Source organism: Arachis hypogaea, chromosome 3 (genome assembly GCF_003086295.3).
Source record: "Arachis hypogaea cultivar Tifrunner chromosome 3, arahy.Tifrunner.gnm2.J5K5, whole genome shotgun sequence".
Classification (NCBI taxonomy): Eukaryota; Viridiplantae; Streptophyta; class Magnoliopsida; order Fabales; family Fabaceae; genus Arachis; species Arachis hypogaea.
The window spans coordinates 28,133,381-28,155,840 of record NC_092038.1 but is presented as its reverse complement, the minus strand read 5'-3'; the positions used below and the strand labels follow the sequence as shown (position 1 = coordinate 28,155,840).

Sequence of the window (22,460 nt, the reverse complement as noted above, 5' to 3'; positions counted from 1 at the left end):
GGGGTAGCCAGATTGACTACAATTAGACAAATGGCCAGATCTACCGCTTATCATCAATCTGTTACAGGTAACACGACAACATCATTTAAATTTTATTGTTATAAATTGAATTAGTTCTTAATAATTATATTTTACATTTTAAAAATGCAGGAATGGAAGTGCATGGCAATAGAACTGCCACAGGTACAGAAATAAAAATAACATAATTGGTTGCTATTTTATCATTAATATTTTGTAACAAAATTAATTAAATTAATATTACTATACATGGTTTACCATTCAAACAGTATCTTTCTTAATCAAACAACATATTAATCATATATGAATTTAAAAGTTAACATTCCAAATTTTTTAGACATGATTCATCTATAAAATTTTTTCTTAAAAAATTAATGGTCAATAACTAATAATAATATTTCTTTAATATATTTCATTTTCGCCGTCCAATATAATATATAACGTAATATATAATTTTTATATATTTGTAAAAAAAAATAAAAAAAAAATGATGTCATGTAAGACTAACGACAAAAAGTATTCTTATATTAAAGTTTTTTATTATGATTTTATAATAAAAAATAAAAATTATATATTAAATTAATAAATCAATGTAACATTAAAATTCTTAACAACACTTTAATATTAATTTTTTTTATTTTTTGCATTCTCAATTGGTAATGATGTATAATTCTAAGAAATCAAAAATAAAATTAGGATATATCTCACCTACTTACAAATATAACGGCTAAAAAAAATAACAAAAGCTATCTATCTATACCAATATATAATGAGAAAACACATGTTCTCATCTATTTTTTTATCCCTTTTTTTATTAAAAAATGAACTTACCTACGAACAAAATTTAAAAATTAAACCACTTCTAATAAAGAAAACACATACTACGTACTTAGGATAAATGACATTCTAAAATTAAATTTATTAATTATATTTTTATTTTTACCTTTTCATGATATTTTTTTAAAAATTATTAAATTTTCAATAATTAAAATAGATAACGTTATACTATAATCATAATAATAATAATAAAAATACAAATAATAATAATAATAATAATAATAATAATAATAATAATGATATAAACGAAATTATGTCATCAACAAAGACCAACATATAATCGAGATGCACAGGTTTAATATCCAATTTTTTTTTAGTATCCAAGTCCTTTGTCTCTGTTTCTTTTTTATTAAAAAATGGGTTTAACAGAATTTAAAAATTAAACCACTTATAATAAAGAAAACTGACACTACGTACTTCAGATACATAATTTTTTAAAATTAAATTTATTAATTATATTTTTTTCTTTAATTTTTCATGCTATTTTTTAAAAATTATTCAATATAAATAATTAATATAAATAACGTTATACTATGATCATAATAATGATATATAAATAAAATTAGTGAACAAAATATTAATTATTTATTATTTTTTGTCAGTATGTTTCATACATAATAGCCTATAATACAATAGTATATAAGTGATCAATATATTATTATAGGACGATAACTGAAAATATATAAAATATAATTATTTTATTAATAGTTATTCCAATGGACAATAGTATTTAAATTATAAAGAGACATAAATCATTATTAACTAAAGTCATTGGAATAATTAAATCTACAACACATGGTTTACATATATTTAATGTCCAACATTTTTTTTTTTAAAATTACATATAAAAGTGTACTCATTAATCAAATATATACCGATATATAATAAACTATACATAATTGCTAAAATATTACAAGAGTTATTATTTTTTATTTTCTGTGATTAAAATAGCCCTATATAAATAAAGATTAGTTCCTTTTATTTTATAAAGATTAATTCCTTTAATTATCAACATAAACATAAAAAAAATAAGAATACATTACAGTATAACAAATAAATTATTCTATAATTATATCTTTGTATTTTTAATTGTCTTAGTTGATGAAATACTCATCATATCATCAATTTAAGATAATAAATTAAAAAAATAAGTTAAAATATGTCACACATTAATGGACGAAATTCAAATCTTTGAGAAAAAGTACTATAAAAAAATATAATAGAAGCATAGAAAAAACTATTTATATATTATAATAAAGAAATCTAGATCAATTCTAAAATAATTAAAGTTATCGATATTTTATTTCTTGCAATCAAAGTTAACTAATATTATGATAACTAATTCTTTTCTTATGAGTTTAATTATGCTTATTTTATATATTGCTCTTTAAAAATATAGGTACCGAAATATATGGTAACGGAGCTGGTCCAAGTAACAGATCTCCTGGTTAGTATCTTTATATGCTTTAAATATGTAAACACATCGATATAAGTTATTTTACCTAAACATTAAATCTTCTTAACGTATAATACTATCAAGATTAACCAACTTAATTAACACGCTTTATTTTATTGCTAAGCACTAATTTGTTATTAATTATAAAATAATTAAAGTTACCGATATTTTGTTTCACACAATCAACGTTAACTAATTCTTCTCTTATTAGTTTAACTTATGCTTATTTTCTATATTGCTCTTTAAAAATATAGGTACGGAAATACATAATAATAGAACTGGTCCAAGTAATAGATCATCTGGTTAGTAACTTTACATGCTTTAAACATGTAAATACATCGATATAAGTAACAAAATTAACCAACTTACTTAACACGCTTTATTTTATTGCTAAGTGCTAATATTCTATTTTTTCAAAAAGGTAGATAACATATGAATTTTGCATTGTTTTTAAATATAGGTGTACATCAAGACACCGTTACAACTACTAATTCAATTTCTCAACCAATTGCTTCTTATGAACCAACTATAAACAATACTAGAAGCCATGCAAATATAAATGGTGAGTACTCTATTTATATTTTTAATATTTTATCAACATTATCATCATATAATAATCATTGCCATATAAAATGTGATTAGTTAAACTTATTGTATTATTATGCTTATTAGTTATCGTAATAACAAATGAATTTTTATTATGTTTATTATCTGTACTGCTTATTATATATTGTAACCAAAATTCTGAATTTAATAAAAAAATTTACAATAAATACTTAATAAATAAAACATTTAAAATAATTGATACATTCATAAAACTAATAATACTAACAATAACTATATAATAAAATTTTTGTAACAACATATATCTTTTCAAATTAAGGAGAAAAACTGAACAAAAAAAATTTAAACACAAATACAACAATTAATAAATACTACAAAAATATTGATGTCCTATCTCATGTATTTAAAAATAAACTGTATAAATTATATGGGTCCTTTTTATTATAAGGTCATTAACAAATTAAGCATTTAATAAATGGTAAAATTTACAAATAGCACAAAGTGTTATAATTTCTTAAAATAAAAAAACTAAACATTATATTAAAAGTTACAAGTCAACACGTAACTAACTAATGTAGATCTCAAATTAAAAACATAGATAACGGTATATACATTCTTATGAGTTATAAAAATTTTTTTTAATGAATCAATGATTTAAGTACTAACTCAAAAAAATGCTACTACATCGTTTATCCAATAGCAAAAACTATGAGACACATAATATTATTTATTGATGCAAAATATATTTTAACATCGTTACAGTTACTAGGGAATAAACCCTTGATGATAACAACATCATCAAATTAAAATTTAATCATGTATAAAATATTATAAACATAAACACCAACAAAAATAACAAAATAAAAAAACACCAAATATGTTAACCATATAAAAATATTCATGCAATTTTAATGGACAAATTTTTTATTATATTGTTAATTTTTCATAATAATTTTAAAAAATATAATTAAAATTCTTACAAATTAGTGGGCAACATTCAAAATTTTCATAAAATTAAATAGCAAATAAATACACAATAGAATTATATCATTTTAAAAATATTCTTTGTATATTTCAGTATAACTCAGAATAAAAATTTGCTCTATTAAATATATATTTAACTTCATATATTACCTAGAACTTCAAACTTTGACAATCTTATATGAGTTTAGGCAATAGAAAAATATAGAAAAAGTCACGACATTTTTAAAAATTACGTTTAATTTTGAAAACACAAATCACAATTGAAAAGTTGTATATATATTCTTTGTTCACCCTTGATTTCACTATCTAAAATAATATGAAATAATTAATAAATTCTACCCGAGTACCTAACCATACAATTATTGGCACATGTAGGAAAATAAATTTATAACATAATATTTAATATTCCTATGCGAGTGCAGAAATTAGACACCATGTCCGAACATCCCACAATTGTGCTCGAAATTTTCAAGAGAATACAACAGTGCTTCAAACTACACTGCCTCCTACAAGGACATGTACACACTGTAATGCACGTCTGTTTCACCATGAAACATTTGACATGTGTTGCAATGGAGGAAAAGTTTCTTTGCCCCAAGTAAACGCTCCTCAAGAATTACTAGACATCTTCTTAGACCCTTCTGCAGAAGGGAACCATTTTAGGAAACACATTCGTGGTTACAATCATGTTTTTTCATTCACTTCATGTGGTGTACACATAGACGAACAATTAGCTTCAGCAAGACATGGTATATATACATTCCGTTCTCAAGGATCAATGTACCACAGTATAGGAGGATTTCATCCGGATCAGGGGGCGCGGCCACGCTTCTTGCAACTATATATATACGATACTGATCACGAGTTACAGAATAGGATGCTGGAGAACACACAACTGCATGAAAGTTTGGTTTTGAAGCTACAACAATTGTTGCACCGATATAATCCTTTTATCCATGTATTCTGCCAGCTTGCACAACGACTAGATGTGCAAGAGTGTAGTTTGGTGATCAGAGAGCGACCTGCTAATCAACCACAATACAGTCTCCCAACTGCTTCACAAGTAGCAGCCATAATAGTCGGTGATGATATTGAAACAATGGTGCGAGGACGGGATATCAAGGTTCAAACTCATGCTGGTAACCTTAGAAGGATTCAAGAGTTTGTTGGGTATTACGATCCACTACAATATCCTCTTCTTTTTCCATTTGGAACCCATGGATGGGATATAAATACTCGAACTCAACGTGGAAATAAAGTATCATGCCGGACATATTATAGCTATATGCTCCAGGTACAAACTCCTATATTTGTTACATCATTTATAAACTTCCGTAGATTATAGTTTGTACCAATAAATCATTTCACAATTTCTAACAATTTTCTATAATCCTCAATATTCGTAGATCCGCCCCAATGATCACTCAACAGTTTTGCAAGCGGGGCGACTTCTTCAACAATATGTTGTTGACAACTATGTGAAAATGGAAACAGGCAAGTTAAGATGGGTTCGACAAAGACAAAAGGAACTTCGAGCTGAACTGTATCAAGGCTTGCAAGATGCTTTGCACACAGGAGAGAATAATGCTGGTAATAATCAGAACTTAACGGCCACATGATTGATCATTACGTGTTCCTAAATTTAAACTTTAAAACTAATAATACTTTTCTCTAAAATCTGTTTTAGAAAATGTTGGCAGAAGAACGATATTACCATCGTCGTTCGTGGGCAGTCGTCGAGACATGACTCAACGGTACGAGGATGGAATGGCTATTGTTCTTAAAGAAGGCAAACCGGATATTTTTCTAACTATGACATGCAATCCATCATGGTCAGAAATAGCTTCGGAACTCAGTCCTACTCAAACTCCACAGGATCGTCCGGATCTAACAACTAGGATTTTCAGAGCCAAGTTCGAACAATTAAAGCAAGATGTTATTACCAAAGGTGTATTAGGAAAGGTGAAAAGTTATATCTATGTCACCGAATTTCAGAAAAGAGGATTGCCACACGTACATATGTTGCTAATCTTAGAAAACAATGACAAGTTGAGTGATCCTGACCAATATGATAGTTTGGTCCGAGCGGAAATACCATGTAAAGAAACAGAACCCCACTTACATGAGGCAGTGCTAAGGCATATGGTCCATGGTCCTTGCGGAACACTAAATCAATCTTCACCGTGCATGAAGAACGGTCAATGTAAACGTAACTACCCAAAAGAGTTCGTACCAGAGACACGATGAGGTGATGACTCATATCCTCAATATAGGAGGCGATTTGATACTCCAATCCCTATAAACCAAAATGTCACAATTGACAATAGATGGGTGGTTCCGTACAACCCTTGGCTACTACTGAAGTATGATTGTCATATCAATGTAGAGATATGTAGCAGTATCAAGAGCATAAAATATCTATACAAGTATTGCTATAAGGGACCAGACCGTGTGGCAATGGAGGTTCACAGAAGTTCTCATTATGATGAGGTGCAACAGTTCATTGATGCAAGATGGATTGCCGCTCCAGAGGCATGTTGGAGGATATTTAGATTCAACCTTTACCGAATGTATCCATCAGTTGAAAGGTTGCAAGTTCATTTGCCAAATCAACATCAAGTGAGCTTTTATGAGCACCAAACTATTTCTGAAATAGTTAATAATGACTATTTCTCAAGAACAATGCTCACTGAATTTTTTGCACTTAATCGGGCTGATGACCATCAATCTAGGCATCTTTTGTACAGGGAAATCCCAGAATATTACAGTTGGCATAGCAAGGAAAAAGAATGGCGTCGACGCAGGTCACAAAAGAGAGCTATTGGTCGGATCTATACCGTTTCGCCAACAGAAGGTGAAAAATTTTATTTGCGTATTCTGTTGTCAAATGTAAGAGGCCCAACTGGTTGGGATGATTTGCTAACAGTCGATGGTGTCCAATATTCGTCCTTTAAGCAATCCGCTCAGCATCGAGGACTGTTGGAGAGTGATAGTAGTATAAGATCATGTTTGGAAGAGGCATCTATTTTGAGAATGCCATGTGCTCTAAGAAGGTTGTTTGCCACCATTCTAATTTTTTGTGAGCCAACAGATGTAAGAAGTCTGTGGGACGAGTTTCTCTCATGTATGGTGGATGATTACGCATCAACAAGCACTACAACCTGCAATGGGTTGACTAATCGTTTGCTTAGGGATTTAAATGACATCCTCCTACAACATGGAAAACATATTGCACAATACGATTTACCAGCTCTAACCTCGGACAACGACAACGACAACTTCATGCCTAGAATTATTCAAGAAGAAATGTCCATCGAAGTTCCTCAAGAAGACCTGTGTTCTATAGAAAGATTGAATCATGACCAGTCTGCAGCTTTCAGGTGCATTATGAATACAATTGATCGAAGAGAAAGTGGAGTGTTCTTCGTGGATGGACCAGGAGGAGCAGGTAAGACATTTCTTTACAGAGCTATAATTGCAGACTTAAGAATTAAAGGGCATATTGTTTTGGTAACTGCGTCCTCAGGAATAGCTGCAACTTTACTGCCTGGTGGTCGAACAGCTCATTCTAGATTTAAGATCCCAATCAATGCAGAGCCATCCTCCACGTGCAATATAAGTAAACAATCTGATCTTGCAAAACTGATTAGGCAGACGACCGCGATAATTTGGGATGAAGCGCCAATGACTAATAAAGAGACAATGGAATCACTAGACCGCACATTACGAGACATCTTAGAAAACAATAATCCATTTGGAGGGAAGGTGATGGTTATGGGAGGGGATTTTCGCCAAGTACTACCTGTTGTGCCGAAAGGAAGTAAGTCGCAAATGATTTCAGCTTCTATTGTTAAATCACATTTGTGGGCATTCACCAAAATTCTCCACCTGCGACAAAATATGCGATCTCTTAATGATCATGATTTTGCGGAGTATCTTATGCGCATAGGGGATGGGATTGAGCCTACCATATGTGAAGATTTGGTACAAATAAAAGTAGGCATGGCAATACCATGGGAAGGTGAGGCATCAATACACAAACTAATAGAAGAAACCTTTCCAAATTTACAATCTCATGGGTGGGATGCATCTTATATGGTGGAGAGAGCGATATTGACACCCAAGAATCATGATGTGCAACAGCTTAATGATATAGTCATCAACCAATTTCCGGGAGACGAACGAATTTTAGCATCCTTTGATGAAGTAGAAGGAGATACAAATAATCTGTATCAACAAGAATATCTTAACTCGATCTCCACAGGTGGATTGCCACCTCATATGTTAAAGGTAAAAAAAGGTGCTCCTCTGATGTTACTGAGAAACATAGATCCTAAGGCAGGCTTATGCAATGGCACAAGGCTACTGTGTCGAGGAACTTTTCAAAATATGTTAGACGTGGAAATCTTAACAGGCCATCACTCTGGAAAAAGAGCATTTCTGCCTCGGATAAAACACAAAACAACTGAGAACTCAGGACTACCCTTTGTGCTTATTAGAAAACAATTTCCTGTAAGGTTGAGTTTTGCCTTAACGATAAATAAATCACAAGGGCAAACTATCCCTAAAGTAGGGATCTATCTCCCTAAACATGTGTTCAGCCATGGTCAATTATACGTTGCTCTATCTCGAAGTATTTCTCAGTCAACCACAAAAATCTTAGTCAAAGAAGGAACAGTAGATGGAAAAGGGGGACAATTCACAAAGAATGTGGTGTTCAAAGAAATTTTGTTACCTGCACCTCAGGTAATTTATGTCCTTGGCAAATATGTGAGCCTTTTTACAAGTATAATCCGTGTATTATGTAATTTTATCATTACAATATCAACATTGGAATAGATAGTTTTGTTCACTAATTTTAACAACTAATAACTAAGATTTTTAACAGATAAATTGATATCAAGAGAGCTCATCAGCATATTAAAAGAGATAAGCGAAAGGAACTGGAACCTCTACTTTACCCAACAGGTATGCACCAACTACAATTCACTTATAAATTATGAAAATTATATCATACATCCTTAAAATATATCATTATTGATTTTTAAATAAATTATAGTTTGCAATGTTTGTATATACTTTGAAAAGAATTCAAAATTTGATTTCTTTAAATGTTGCTATCAATTTTATAATTTTATCAATAACAGTATAAAAATTAAAATTTTTGGGCTAATAAAAGGTAGAGGTATGTCTTATTTGAAATATATCATTACTTAATTCTAAAGTAATATATAGGACACTACTGCAATATATTGTGATACATATATGCAATAAATTACAGGAAACAGGATTTCAATCGTTATGGAATACATGGAAGGATGAGCAATCAATTGTATCAATGAGACCAATCGACAATAAAGTAAGGATTACAGAATTAATGACAGTGACAACTATACTGATGATACATATTTTTGTTTTAGTGTTACTGATCAAACGTGAAATTGACACAGGTTCATCCAATCAAAATTTATTCTATTGGTTGGGGAGGTACAGTTAAAGCAGACAAAACTCAACTATGGAAGATGGTAAAAAGAGAAATATTGGAACAAAAAAATAAAAGGTAATGCAATAAACTTTTGTTACATAATAAATATTTCCGTCTATTTCGTCCTATATACCAACTATGTTAAAACTTTAACTCTTTTCTTTCAGCCATGAACTTAGAAGAACACAACTAACTCATTTCGAACCAAAACAATATCATTGCAGGTAATTATTATTAAAAAAATTCCTAACAAAAAAGATGTAATTTCATTTAATTTACATTTTGTCAATGATAAACAAGGATTAATGTCATTTCTTTTTTGTCCTTTCAGAAAGTTCAATGCAAAACAAGATGTCACAATTCTACAGGTTTTAATTAAATTATTCTCTATAATAAGCAATCAATTTAATTGAATAAACCTGAAGCGTTTATACGGTTATTTTTATGATAAATAAAATCTGACAGTTTTTCAAGATGCAAGAAGTTATTGACAAGGAGATGTATGATGAATTACGAAGGATTTTTTCCAGTTACACAATCTTTGTATTCTCCTATTTTTTCAGTAATACTCTTATAGTTTGATCTTTCAAAACACAAAAAATAAGCATATTTATTTCTTCTATCCTTCCATTATTTGTAGGAAAATGCAAGTCTCTTCAGATTCAGAATCATATTTTGGCCTACCACTTAAAAAAGAAGAAGACAAACATGAATATCCATGATATTTAGAAAAAATTAATCTTCTGTAAATAACTAACATGCATTTTTTAAATTAGGATAATATTTTTTTCGTTATTTCTGGAACTATATCTTTTTCTGATAATATACATATATCTTTATTGTGTGCTTTTATAATTTAGCATTTTAAAGGTTTTCTATAGTAGTTTTACCCTCAACAGAATATGAAACAAATAAGGTTATGTTAATTTTAAAATGGTTTAAAAAATATTTATTTGATAAATTTAAAGAATAAATGATATATTAATATCAACACTAAAATATGATATAAATAAGATCACGATATATTTAAAATTTAACAAATATAATATGATAAATTTAAAGAACGAATAATATATTTTAAAAATAAGATTAAATTCTTCAAAACAATAGAAAAGCGGCTGAACAGGCACGTTAGTGCCTGTTGAGCCGCTAGTATATATAATAGGAGTATTTTAGTCATTTTCTATAATAGAAGTATTGTAGTTATTTTCTATAATATAAAAAATAATATTAATTTAGATCAGTTTAAAGTTTGAATCACTTTTTTGGTTAAATTAATTTATCTGATCTAATTTTAATAAAAATAACATAATTTAATTGATTATATGTGTTAAATTTTAATTATTAAAAATATTTAAAAAAAATATTTTAGACGTTCCTCCCTTTTTTATTTTGTTGGACACTTCATGTGTTTATTAATTAAATTTGGTTCAGTGACTCAATAATCTAGTACCTTGGTTGAGCCAAGTTTAACGGATTTAATTAGGAAATTAACAGTGGCTTGAAAGAGACAGAGAGACATGGTTGTCCGAAATTTCAGAACATGTAATACAAAATTACAAGCTACAACATCCTTCTTATAAATTGAAAACGAAGGCTTGTCTTTTTTTTTTTCCTCTTTTTCACCTTGAACTCTTAATCGAAAATGTAAGCCCATTCCCCAATCCTTTTCAACGTTGATATTCGCATCCTATAAAGAGTACGGACACTTCGAGTTGCCATATTTTAGATATGGTATTGATTGATTGACATTCGATACCCATGACACTTATTTGATAAGCATATTTATATGTCTAATCGTATTTTACTAAAAATTAAAATTTTTTTAAAATATATTTAAATATTATTACATGTTAATATATTTAATTTTATTTTTAATATATGTATTTTTAAAATAAATTTAATAATAATATATATTATTATTTATTAAAATAAAAATATTTAAATATTTTATATAATTAAAATAAAATATTAAAAATAATTAAAAAATTAATTTATATTTAATATTAATATAATACCAAAATATGTACAATTTATCTAAAATTCATATATCAGACGTGTTTTGAATTGTCTCGTGTCCTGTATTTATATTCGCATATCTGTACATCATAGCTCACACCTCACGCCTCATTGATCAATTAAAATATCATAAGAAATCTAAAACACAGAGCATAAAGTTAATGAAAATATCACAAGAAATCTAAAACACAAAACCTCATTGGTTGGTTTAAAGTGACATGGCAAGTGCACATGCTGAAAATTATCTTATCCTTTTCATATCTAAAGAAGCACTTTGCATTATAAATTCACGTGACACGATATTCATATTTCTCACTATAACCAAATTATAATTGTAATACTCTTGGCAGAACAAATTACAAGTTCCAAATGGCTCTTCAGGCTGCTTCCCTGGTTCCCGCTTCTTTCTCCATTCCTAAAGAGGTTTGCTTCAATTTCTCAGTGCAGATCATCTTATATAATTTTCCCAATTTTTCGGTGTGGAAAATGATGTTCTTTGCGTTTGCAGGGAAAGTCTAGCGCATCACTTAGAGACACAACATTGTTTGGTCTTTCATTTTCAGACACTGTCAAAAGTGACTTAACCTCCTCTGCATTGAGGTCTAAGGTAGTCTCGTACTCTCATCATAAGCTTTTCTGTGTTATTTATTCTCTACCTCTAATTCTAAATAACTCTTGTTGACTTGTTGGAACAAAGTACTACATTAAAAACCCCTATACGTATATACTTAATTTATGTCTAAGTATGTTGATTTTTTAATGTAGTGAACAATTATTTAATTGGTTCCGGAGGAAGTATATTGAGATATTTAAGTAGAATTATTTAAGAGAGGATACCGATAATATCTTCACTACAATGCCATAATCTAATTTATCTTCAAGAGATTCAAAAGTTGAGAACCCATTGGTTTCTGATTAATCTTGTTGTTCAATGTTCATCATTAAGGATTAATTAATTTACTGTTCTGCTTTCTACATCAGAGGGAATTTCATAAAAAGTTTGGAGCAGTGAGAGCCCAGACAGTGGCTACCGAGGCGCCGGCCGTGAAGGCGGGTGCACCAGGTGGCAAGAAAACATTGAGGAAGGGCAGTGTTGTGATCACAGGAGCTTCGTCCGGACTCGGCCTTGCGACTGCTAAGGCATTGGCCGAGACAGGAAAATGGCATGTCATAATGGCCTGCAGGGACTTCCTAAAAGCCGAAAGAGCTGCGAAATCTGCCGGCATTGCCAAAGAGAACTACTCCATCATGCATTTGGATCTTGCATCTCTTGACAGCGTCCGTCAGTTCGTCGATAACTTCAGGCGTTCTGAAAGGCCGTTAGATGTGCTGGTCTGTAATGCTGCTGTTTATTTGCCAACTGCTAAGGAACCTACTTACACAGCCGAAGGATTTGAACTCAGCGTAGGGACTAACCATCTCGGACATTTCCTCCTCTCGCGACTATTGCTCGACGACTTGAACAAATCTGACTATCCATCCAAGCGCATGATCATTGTTGGCTCAATTACAGGTTTGTTGATAAAAATATGTTTTGGTCCGTAACATATGAATTAAATCCTAATTTTGCATATCATTGAACAGGAAACACGAACACATTGGCCGGAAATGTGCCTCCCAAGGCAAACCTGGGGGACATGAGGGGACTGGCTGGAGGCTTGAATGGGCTGAACACTTCATCCATGATAGATGGAGGAGATTTTGATGGTGCAAAGGCGTATAAGGACAGCAAAGTCTGCAACATGCTCACCATGCAAGAATTCCACAGAAGATACCATGAGGAAACTGGAATCACATTCGCTTCGCTTTACCCTGGTTGCATTGCCACAACTGGCTTGTTTAGAGAGCACATTCCCCTGTTCAGGCTTCTCTTCCCTCCATTCCAAAAGTTCATTACCAAAGGGTTTGTCTCAGAAGATGAGGCAGGAAAGAGACTTGCACAGGTAATTATAATTAAGATTATCTTAAAGACACATGTTAAAATTATAAGTTGAAAATTTTTATTATATTTATTTTGTATTTATAAAAATAAATTTAAAAAGTTGAATAGAATTTTTATCGACAAATTAGTTTGTAGATTACCGGATTTGGAGATACTATAAAAAAATACCTGGAGATTATTATAATATAGTATCATATAATTGAATGCCACTGTTACTGTATAGGTTGTGAGCGATCCAAGCCTAACGAAGTCAGGTGTATACTGGAGCTGGAACAAGGATTCTGCTTCATTTGAAAACCAGTTGTCGCAGGAGGCTAGCGACGCGGATAAGGCTCGCAAGGTATGGGAGATCAGTGAGAAGCTTGTTGGTTTAGCCTAAAGTTCATGGCAGTGAGCTTCCAAGTTGATTCATTTGGTGCCATTTGCCATGAAGTTGGATAAAATAACATCTAAGAGTAGTGAAATTCCCCTTTTCTGATGAGTTCATTACATGTTTCGGTATCTGCTAACTCCTTTTGCTTAGATGACTTTGCGGCAAAGTGCACATATGTATGAAATTAATGAGAAATGAAATAACAGTGAATCATCATTATTGTAATCAATGTTATTGCAATCTTCTAACTACTAAAGCTTTATTATAAGGTTTTAGTTAAGGGTATGTGTTCCGTCCGTATGCTGCCGAGGTATGATAATTCCTTCTACTGATGTTCTAATCGAGTGGAGGAGTTATATGTCGGCTTAGATGAAACATCATGGCGGGAACACCTGCAAAAAGCACTCCGACGCTCAAGTTATGATATAGCTTAAGAGAAACAATAATGAAAAGATTAGAGTAACTTGTGTGACCTGTCTATTCCGAGCTTACTACTTCAGTTTATATAGGCACTTAGCGAAGTGGTTCTTGTTGATTTTATCCGAGATTCCTGTCTTGATTGAGGTTTGTTATGATTGTAGCTTATCTTTGACTGCCGTTGTTGTTTGTTAAGTTTAGACGACCTTATCGTCTTTTCCGAGGTATATGGGATGTATCATAGCCCCCAAACTCGTCTTGTCTTCCGAAGAAAGGCTGGACGAGCTTATATTTTTTGTTGTTGTCTTTCCTCGTCGTGGATTTCTTGTCGGTTTTACTTGGCTTTTTGGTTTTCAAATTATGTGAACAGTCTCGCATTTAATACTTTCGTCATTTTCCCGCACCTATTGACTTGATTGATTGGAAAACGTGGTGCATATTCGGTGTATCCTTGATCGTTCGATGGATGATGAGCTTTGATTATTGGCTTAATTTTCGAAGCAGTTTCTAGTAATTGGAACCGTTTCCTTCATTTTTCTTTATTAGCTAGTGTCATTGTTATCTTACATCCTTTGTCCCTGGGAAAAAACGTTTCCTTGTAATTGGAACCGTTTCCTTCTACTTCTATTTGTTTCTTAGAATGGAAAAAACCAAAAGTGATTATTGATGAGGCAGATCCTTGTAATTGGGTTGACAATAGAGTGAAAATGTGTTCTTGTTTTAGCGATGTCAAGTCGGTGAGGTTGCTTGGTTCGGATGTTTGGGTAAGAGAGGGTAGTTAGATTAGGATAGAGTTGCTACCGTGTGGAGAAGGCGATCGTGTATGTGAAAAAATCAGCGACTGGTCGTACTTTATTGTTACAGTTGTTTGTTGACCAAGTTGGGTATTAGGTTTCAATTCACTGAGTTCAAATGTGGGGTTCTTTACTGGCTTAATTGTACTCCATCTCAATTGCACTCCAACTCATGGGGGTTTATTAGGGCTTTTGAGGTCTTGATGGAAGTGCTCGATCATCCTCTGTCCCTTAGGCTGTTCTTCTCTCTTTTCCAAACTAAGGGGGTTAGACGTGGGTTGTGGATAAATCTTAGTAGTCACTCGGGCTGGGCTTTTTTTGCATTATACAAGTCTTCCTTTAAGGATTTCAAGAATATGTTTGTGAAGGTTAGGAGTGTGGTTAATGATTTCTCGTTTTTTGTGAATGAATTTTTAGAGGAGAGATTTTCCCTTTCTTGGTCTCCTGAACTTGTTCAGGTTTTAGACGTAGATAATAGGTTATACGATGATTATGTTGTCCTAGATTTTCTATTAGAGACATTATCGTCTAAGGAATTGTTGTCTGTTGTGGAATTGTTGAAATGGGAGTTCGAAAAAGAGGGTGTTTTGGATTACATAGGTAATTTGTCTTGGTGGTTTGTTTTTCCTTTTTTCTTGACTGTTTGCTGACTTTTCCTTCATTTCTCCATTTTTTACAGCCGAGAGGGCTCCCACCATCACTACTGCAAGGCTGAAGTCCTTTTTTAGCCAAAGAAAAAAAAGGTGAGAATGAGGATTCTTCCACCAATTTGAATAAGGATGTTGTTATTGTTCAATCTAAGGCTGATTTGGGCCACAAGCGGAGAAGGGGTCCGATTAGGGAGAAAGCTGAGGAGGTTGGCAGAATCAAAGATGACAGTTCTGGGAATCTTTAACTTGTTGAATCTGCTTATGAGTCATAATGGTCTTGCCTTTTTCCCTTCATGACTCTGGCTGATGAACTCTGTCACTTTCTTGAAGATATTAAGATGATCAACGAAGTCGGCTGTGCTGGAACTAGTCGTTTTCTTTAGGTATCACTTCTGCTGTTTTGCTTGCTGCTTTTGCTGTTTTAGCTATAGGCCGAACTTAGGAACTTGCCTTAGAGAATGAAGATAAAGAAGCGGCAAGTGTGGCCGAGTTGTCCGTGGTTGTGGGGGAGAAGGAGAAAGTTATCATTGAACTTTTTTCTTCTCTAAAATAGAAAGAGACAGAGCTTCTTGAGGAGAAACGTCTTCAGGTTTCCTCAGTTGAAAATAGGTGAAGACTTGTGAAAATTGAAAACGAATAGTTGGAGGTTAGGGTTAAAGAGCTTGAGGGCGAGGTTTACGAGGCCTTTGCCCAGGGGTTCGACCGTGCTTGCTCCCAGGTCAAAGTGTTGTTTCCTGAAGCTGATGTGGGCAAACTTAACGCCATAAAGGTTGTTGTCAACGGCAAGCTAGTAGAGGATGAATTGTTAGCTGACAAGGATGATGAGGGGCCAAGCATTGGTGATAAGACTGAATAGACTTTTATTATTTTAAGTTGTTTTGTTTTGAACCTTTTGTTCTATAAGGTTGTCTGAAACTTTGAACATTTTTTCCAAGTATGAAGCTTGGAACTTAGCATATTTTGGTAGACATGTTGATTTCATATGACTGGTTTGACTGTTTATTTGTTTGTTTTTTTGTTATAGCAAGTCTTTTGTGAAAATGGTTGATAGAAATGGACTATAATATGATTGCTAGAATAGTAGAATATGATTGTTAGAATAAACTGTATTGTATTCGAGATTACAGTTGACATTTTCGACGTCCGGTCTCGTTAAAACCCTCCTTAGGTAAAACCCTTCTTTGGGATAAAACCTCTAAGGGGGAAAAAGAGTACCTTCATCCGCTGATTGAAAATTTTACGGTCTATATAACTTTAATGAAAAAATATTCCAGTTCCCTGGTAATGACTCGCCCTTTAGTGTTTGTAATTGATAAGCCCCCATTCCGAGCACTTTGGTAACTCGGAATGGTCCTTCCCAATTTACTGCAAGTTTGCCATATGATGGAGGTCGCCTTGCTTCCTCTGTTCTTCTGAGGACAAGGTCTCCTTCATGAAACATTCTTGGTACTACTTTCTTATTGTGTCTCCTTTCAATGAGTTGCTTCATGGCTTTTTGCTTTATTGCTGCGATTTCTCTCTCTTCCTCTATGAGCTCTAGTTCGGCCGATCTTGTGTTAGTGTTATGACGTTGATTGTATAGTTTGGCCCTTATGGTTGGAATGCCGATCTCGATGGGTATTAGTGCCTCCGTGCCATAGACCAACCTAAATGGAGTCTCGCCTGTAGTGGTTTGTATTGTAGTGTTATAGCTCCATAATATTTCTGGAATCAAATCCACCCATTCTCCTTTCGCTTCAGTAAGCTTCTTTTTTATTGCCTGCAAGATTACTCGGTTAGCAGGTTCGGCCTGTCCATTTGTCTGTGGGTGCTCGATCGAGCTAAAATGATGTTGTATGTTAAAGTTTTTCAAAAATGATGCGAGTTTACTATATGTAAATTGTCTACGTTATCCGATATTATCTCTCTGGGAATTCCAAACCTACATATGATGTTTCTCCATATGAAAGTTCGTACCTTTTCAGCTGTTATTCTGGCTAATGGCTGTGCCTTTATCCATTTTGAGAAGTAATATATTGAAACTAAGAGAAATTTTACTTGTCCCGGTACTCTCGAGAATGGGCTGAGGATGTCCAGCCCCCACCTATAGAAAGGCCAACTTACCTCCATACTGTGTAACACCTCGGCTGGTTTCATTGAAATCGGAGCGTGCTTTTGACAGTTGTCACATGCCTTGACCTTTGCTATACAATCCCTTTTCATCGTCGGCCAATAATATCTTGTCCTAATGATCTTGGCTGCTAGTGCTCGCACTCCTATATGGTTGTGTAAGACCCGGTTAATTAACGGCTAATTAACCCATAAATGAGAATTTATTCTAGAAAGTCCAAAATGTGATTTTTGTGGCTAAATATGATAGAGGAGATTGAGACGAAAATTTCGGTACCAATTTTATAGAATTCGGACTAAGATTGGGCCGAACGGGCCAAACCGGGCCAACCGGACCCAAAGTGGGCCCTTGGCCCAACATAACTAAACCAAAACCCTAGTTTTCAGCACTCTCTCTCGTCACAACACTCAAAAACACGCTGAAAGTTAGAGAGAATGAGGGAAGAACACTCTCTCAAACTTCTATCTCTCACTTGATCTTCAAACCACCATAACTTTTGATCTAGAGCTCCGATTTCCGCTTTGTTTGCGGCCACACGTTCATCGCAGAGAGCTCTACAAAACCCATACAATTAATCTTGAGGTAAGCCACGTTTTTCTCTTCGAATTTCCAGCCTTATTTTCGAGTTTCATGAGCAAAAATGTTGAGATTTTGGGCTCTTTGATGTTATAGGACCCAACTCTCTTGAAGGAGAAGGTTAATATTGTCTCCTTGGACCTTGGGTGTGATAAGATTCTCAACCCTAGTGTAATTTGTTGTTTTATGATGTTTGGGTATTGAGATGTTGTGTATGGGTATGATGATTGTGGCTTAGGTTGTGTATGTGTGAATTTTGGAGCTTGATTAGTGATATTGAAAAGCTTGAAAAGGGATTTGGTGGTGAAAAATCTATTCTTGGAGGTGTTGAGGCCTTGAGAGCTTGAGGAAAAGTGGTTTGGAAGTGCTCCGGTTGAGTTTGGGAAATCGGCTAAGGTATGGTCTCGGTTTCTCGTATCTAATATGTAATGTGGTAGAAAATACTTATACTAGAGGCCCTAAGATAGGCATTGAAATGTTGATGTTGTTGAATGGATGAAATATATGATGTGGTCATATATGTGATGATGATTATTGATGCCTTGATGGTATGATGTATGAGACATATGCATGTTGTGATATATGCTTGATGATTGGTTATGGTTGAATTGTGGGTGGAACCATGTTGATGGTGAGTATGATATTGATTGTGTATAATGACGATTTATTGGAATGGGTGTTGTTGAAAATTGGCATGAGGAAGAGTATATGCTATGTCAATGTGTTTGAGTTTGAGCCACTTGGGTGAAGTGGGTTAAAATGATGGGATAGTGATTTTGGTGAATTGTGGTAAAGTGTCAATGTGTGAGTTGAGGAGGCTTGATGTTGAATTTGATATATTTTGATTGATTTCAAAGAAAATGGATGAAATTGGCATGTTTTGATTGATTTTGAAAAGAGTTGAAAATGGCTTGTTTTGAAAATGACACTTTGTGGTTTTATGTGAAAAACATAGCTTTTGGGCATACTTTGATGGAACATATCTTGGACTACACATCTATGTTTTGTGCCAAATTTATTTAGAAATGAAATTGGATCCGGGATGTCCATGCCGTTCGAAGAACGGGTGAAAAATGATTTAAAATGAAAAAGTTATGTCCGTTGGAAGATTGGGGGTTGAATCTGTGAATTCTGCAGCTTTTAACTTAGAAAATTTTTAGCAGAATGACCCCCCGCGCGTAGGCGCACTTGGCGTGTACGCGCCGTTCTTCTAAAAAATGCCATCCACGCGTGCACGTGGTGTGCGCGGGCGCACCGATGTGCTGCACCCAATGCCCAGCCATTTTCCAGAAAGTTGTGCTAGAACTGTGCCAGATTTGTGCCTGGGGCACGAGAGTACCCACGCGTGCGCGTCGATTGGCTAATTTTCAATCCACGCCTTAGCGTGTATGACGCATACGCGTCGATGAGTTTTGGTGGCCATCCACGCGTGCGCGTGGAGTGCGCGTACGCGTGGCCCTGTTTTCTTTCCAAAGTTGATTTTTGAGTTTTAAAAGCCAAACCTCATACTTCTAAGCCTCCGATCTCACCATTTATGTCTTGAATCATTATGATATGCCTAGAAATGGGAAAAAGAGCTAGGGGACGTGGTAACTTGCGAGTGAAGCAAGAGAAAAATGAATGATCAATGAGGATCAAGCATGATTATGTGAGAGGCGGAGGATGGTGGTGGAAGTGCTTGTTATGCCATGGGCCGAAGGGCCGTAATTGTTAATGAAATGGCTGGTTATGAATTTAACCACGAGCCAAATGGCTGGTTATGGATTTAACTGTGAGCCGGATGGCTAGATTATTGCCGTGTTACGGCGGAGCCATAATTATGGCTAGTATAAATGTATATATGCTGTTGAATGAATTGTGAATGTTGTACTTCCATTATCGGAGATGAGAGTTTCCCTGGGAGAAAGCAGTGGCTAGCCACCACGTGCTCCAGGTTGAGACTTGAAGCTCTTTTGATCCTATGACGTCAGGGTGGTCGGGCACTGTGAAAGCCCCGGATGAGCTCACCCCCATAAATATTCACCAGTGAGGGTGATGGATATGGATCATGATTATGATCAAGTTTATACTGAGTATAACTCGAGTTTGGGAGACACGACAGAGGGACAGTCCAATGGTTAGCTACCAGGACTTGTCGGGTTGGCTCTATAACCGACAGATGATATCATCAGCCACTAGGGACAGGCACTCATCATATGCATACTATATGAATTGTTTGAGATTGCCTATTTGACTGCATATTACTTGCTAATTGTCTAAATGCCTTATTTGTTCCTATTTGTATATTTCTTGTTTGATATAACTGTGTTTGCTACATTATACTCCTGCTGGTGGTTGGGAGGTCTGAAGGAATTGGAAAGGAAAGTATTAGTTAGACTGAAGGATCTTTAGTCAGATGACCTTTATGGTTTAGCTTGTTTATAAGCTTTGATACTATCTGGATGAAGTTCTAGGATTGCCTTCGGCTTTCCTCTATTATTATGTATTATATATGTGGAAGCTGTTACCATGCTGGGGACCTCTGGTTCTCACCCATGCGAATTTTGTGGTTTTCAGATGCAGGACGTGAGGCTTCTCGCTGAGCGCTGCTGGAGACTTCTGGATTTGCGAAGATCCTTTGTTCTTGGGAACTCTGTTTTAGTTTACATGTTTTGCTTAGATACTTTTATCTCCATTAAATGATGCAAACTGTGATGACTCCTCTTATATGAGATTTTGGAGAATAGGTTTTTCAGTTTTGTGTCCCTTTGGGTTTTCCTTGGGTTTCCTATTTTATTTACTTGTATATATACATATGTTGCTATGCTCGTACCGGTTCTCTTTGCAACCGACTTTTGAATTTTGATATTCCCGTTTTTGATACTCCTTTGTATATATATAATCTCGTGCTGGTTTATCCTTGTTCGTTACGTTATCATTCGGAGTGTTGCGCTTTCAAGTTGCGATTTTTGTTTACCCCCTTTTTCTAAAAAGGCTCCTAGTTATAATCAATCATTCATATTACTATACGTACTAAATTTTTATTTTAGGGGTCGTAATACCTTGCCATCTCTGAATTATGACTTAAGCATAAGACTCTGTATGGTAGGGTGTTACATTATGGTATTAGAGCAGTTCGTTCCTGTAGAGCCTGAGGGAAGGACTAACTATGCTTCTGTGCATTCTCTGTATGTGTGTTATGTGCTATTAGTATATCTGCTTGATATAATTGGTATAAATGTTCATGAGCATGCATTTGAGACTTGAAGCACTAAACTTCCGATATTGAGACTGATCAACTTAATATCGATTGTTTGGTGTGTATAGGAACCAGATGGCGCCTCGTGGACGCGGTAGAGGCCGTGGTAGAGGCCGTGGTAGAGGTCGTACTAATGTTCGTGCACCGGAGAATAACCCTAATGACCCGGTGAACTTTATGACTGCGTTGGAGAACATGGCTGCTGCTATGCAAGCCACTGCTGAGGCTCTTGGTCAACAGATGAACAACCATGGTAATGATGGAGGTGGAGTTCAGGGCCCGATGACACTGGCAAACTTTTTGAAAGTTAATCCACCTAAGTTCAAGGGAACTGCTTGCCCGACTGAGGCTGATACATGGTTTCAGGCTATAGAGCGAGCACTGCAAGCACAAGTGGTACCTGAAGGACAGCGTGTCGAGTTCGCTATCTATATGCTCACTGGTGAAGCGTCGCATTGGTGGCAAGGTATCCGACGTCTTCTGCAGCAGGGTGATGACTATATCACCTGGAATGTCTTCCGAGAGGAGTTCTATAAGAAGTACTTTTTGACTTCTGCCAGGACGGCTAAGGAACTTGAGTTACTACAGCTGAAGCAGGGTACCATGTCCGTATCAGAGTATACTGACAAGTTTGAAGAGCTGTTCAGGTTCTCTCGTATGTGTCAAGGGACTTCGGTGGAATATGAGGAATGGAAGTGTGTTAAGTATGAAGGAGGACTCCGGAGTGATATCTTCAGTTCAGTAGGACCAATGGAGATTAGGACTTTCTCCGAGTTGGTAAACAAGTGTAGGGTTGCTGAAGAGTGTGTGAAAAGGGCAACCGCTGAGAAAGGGAGTCACAAAGGATCATTTCCACAGAACCGAGGGAAGAACTTTGCACCTAGAGGTCCGCCTTTCAAGAGGGAAAGCTCTTTCAGGAGGCCCAACAACAACAACTCCCAAGGAAAGAAGTTTGGGAAGCAGCCTCAGAATGATCAAGCTTGTACTAGATGTGGGA

General features: G+C 34.5%; 2 protein-coding genes across 2 annotated transcripts; both read left to right on the top strand.

The window, feature by feature from the left end:
* Positions 1-4,421: 4,421 nt before the first annotated feature.
* Positions 4,422-9,517, top strand: LOC140183354 (uncharacterized). The gene is made up of 7 exons (XM_072231768.1): positions 4,422-5,153; positions 5,266-5,449; positions 5,547-5,691; positions 6,133-8,605; positions 9,141-9,218; positions 9,310-9,384; positions 9,512-9,517. The coding sequence occupies exons 1-7, from the start codon at positions 4,422-4,424 to the stop codon at positions 9,515-9,517; spliced, it is 3,693 nt and encodes a 1,230-aa protein (XP_072087869.1).
* A 2,094-nt stretch (positions 9,518-11,611) lies between these two features.
* On the top strand, positions 11,612-13,907 carry LOC112790035 (protochlorophyllide reductase, chloroplastic). The gene is made up of 5 exons (XM_025832246.3): positions 11,612-11,786; positions 11,872-11,970; positions 12,345-12,876; positions 12,948-13,306; positions 13,529-13,907. Exons 1-5 carry the CDS (start codon positions 11,733-11,735, stop codon positions 13,682-13,684), a joined length of 1,200 nt encoding a protein of 399 aa, XP_025688031.1. The 5' UTR covers positions 11,612-11,732; the 3' UTR covers positions 13,685-13,907.
* Positions 13,908-22,460: the final 8,553 nt, after the last annotated feature.

Bases quoted from the DNA above. Each gene is read 5' to 3' on its own strand.
- LOC112790035 (XM_025832246.3), top strand. From the start codon at position 11,733: ATGGCTCTTCAGGCTGCTTCCCTGGTTCCCGCTTCTTTCTCCATTCCT. The intron at 11,787-11,871 runs GTTTGCTTCAAT...TTGCGTTTGCAG, and splicing joins CTTTCTCCATTCCTAAAGAG to GGAAAGTCTAGCGCATCACT. The intron at 13,307-13,528 runs GTAATTATAATT...GTTACTGTATAG, and splicing joins CAGGAAAGAGACTTGCACAG to GTTGTGAGCGATCCAAGCCT.
- LOC140183354 (XM_072231768.1), top strand. From the start codon at position 4,422: ATGTGTTGCAATGGAGGAAAAGTTTCTTTGCCCCAAGTAAACGCTCCT. The intron at 5,450-5,546 runs GTAATAATCAGA...AATCTGTTTTAG, and splicing joins CACAGGAGAGAATAATGCTG to AAAATGTTGGCAGAAGAACG. The intron at 9,219-9,309 runs GTAAGGATTACA...AAATTGACACAG, and splicing joins TGAGACCAATCGACAATAAA to GTTCATCCAATCAAAATTTA.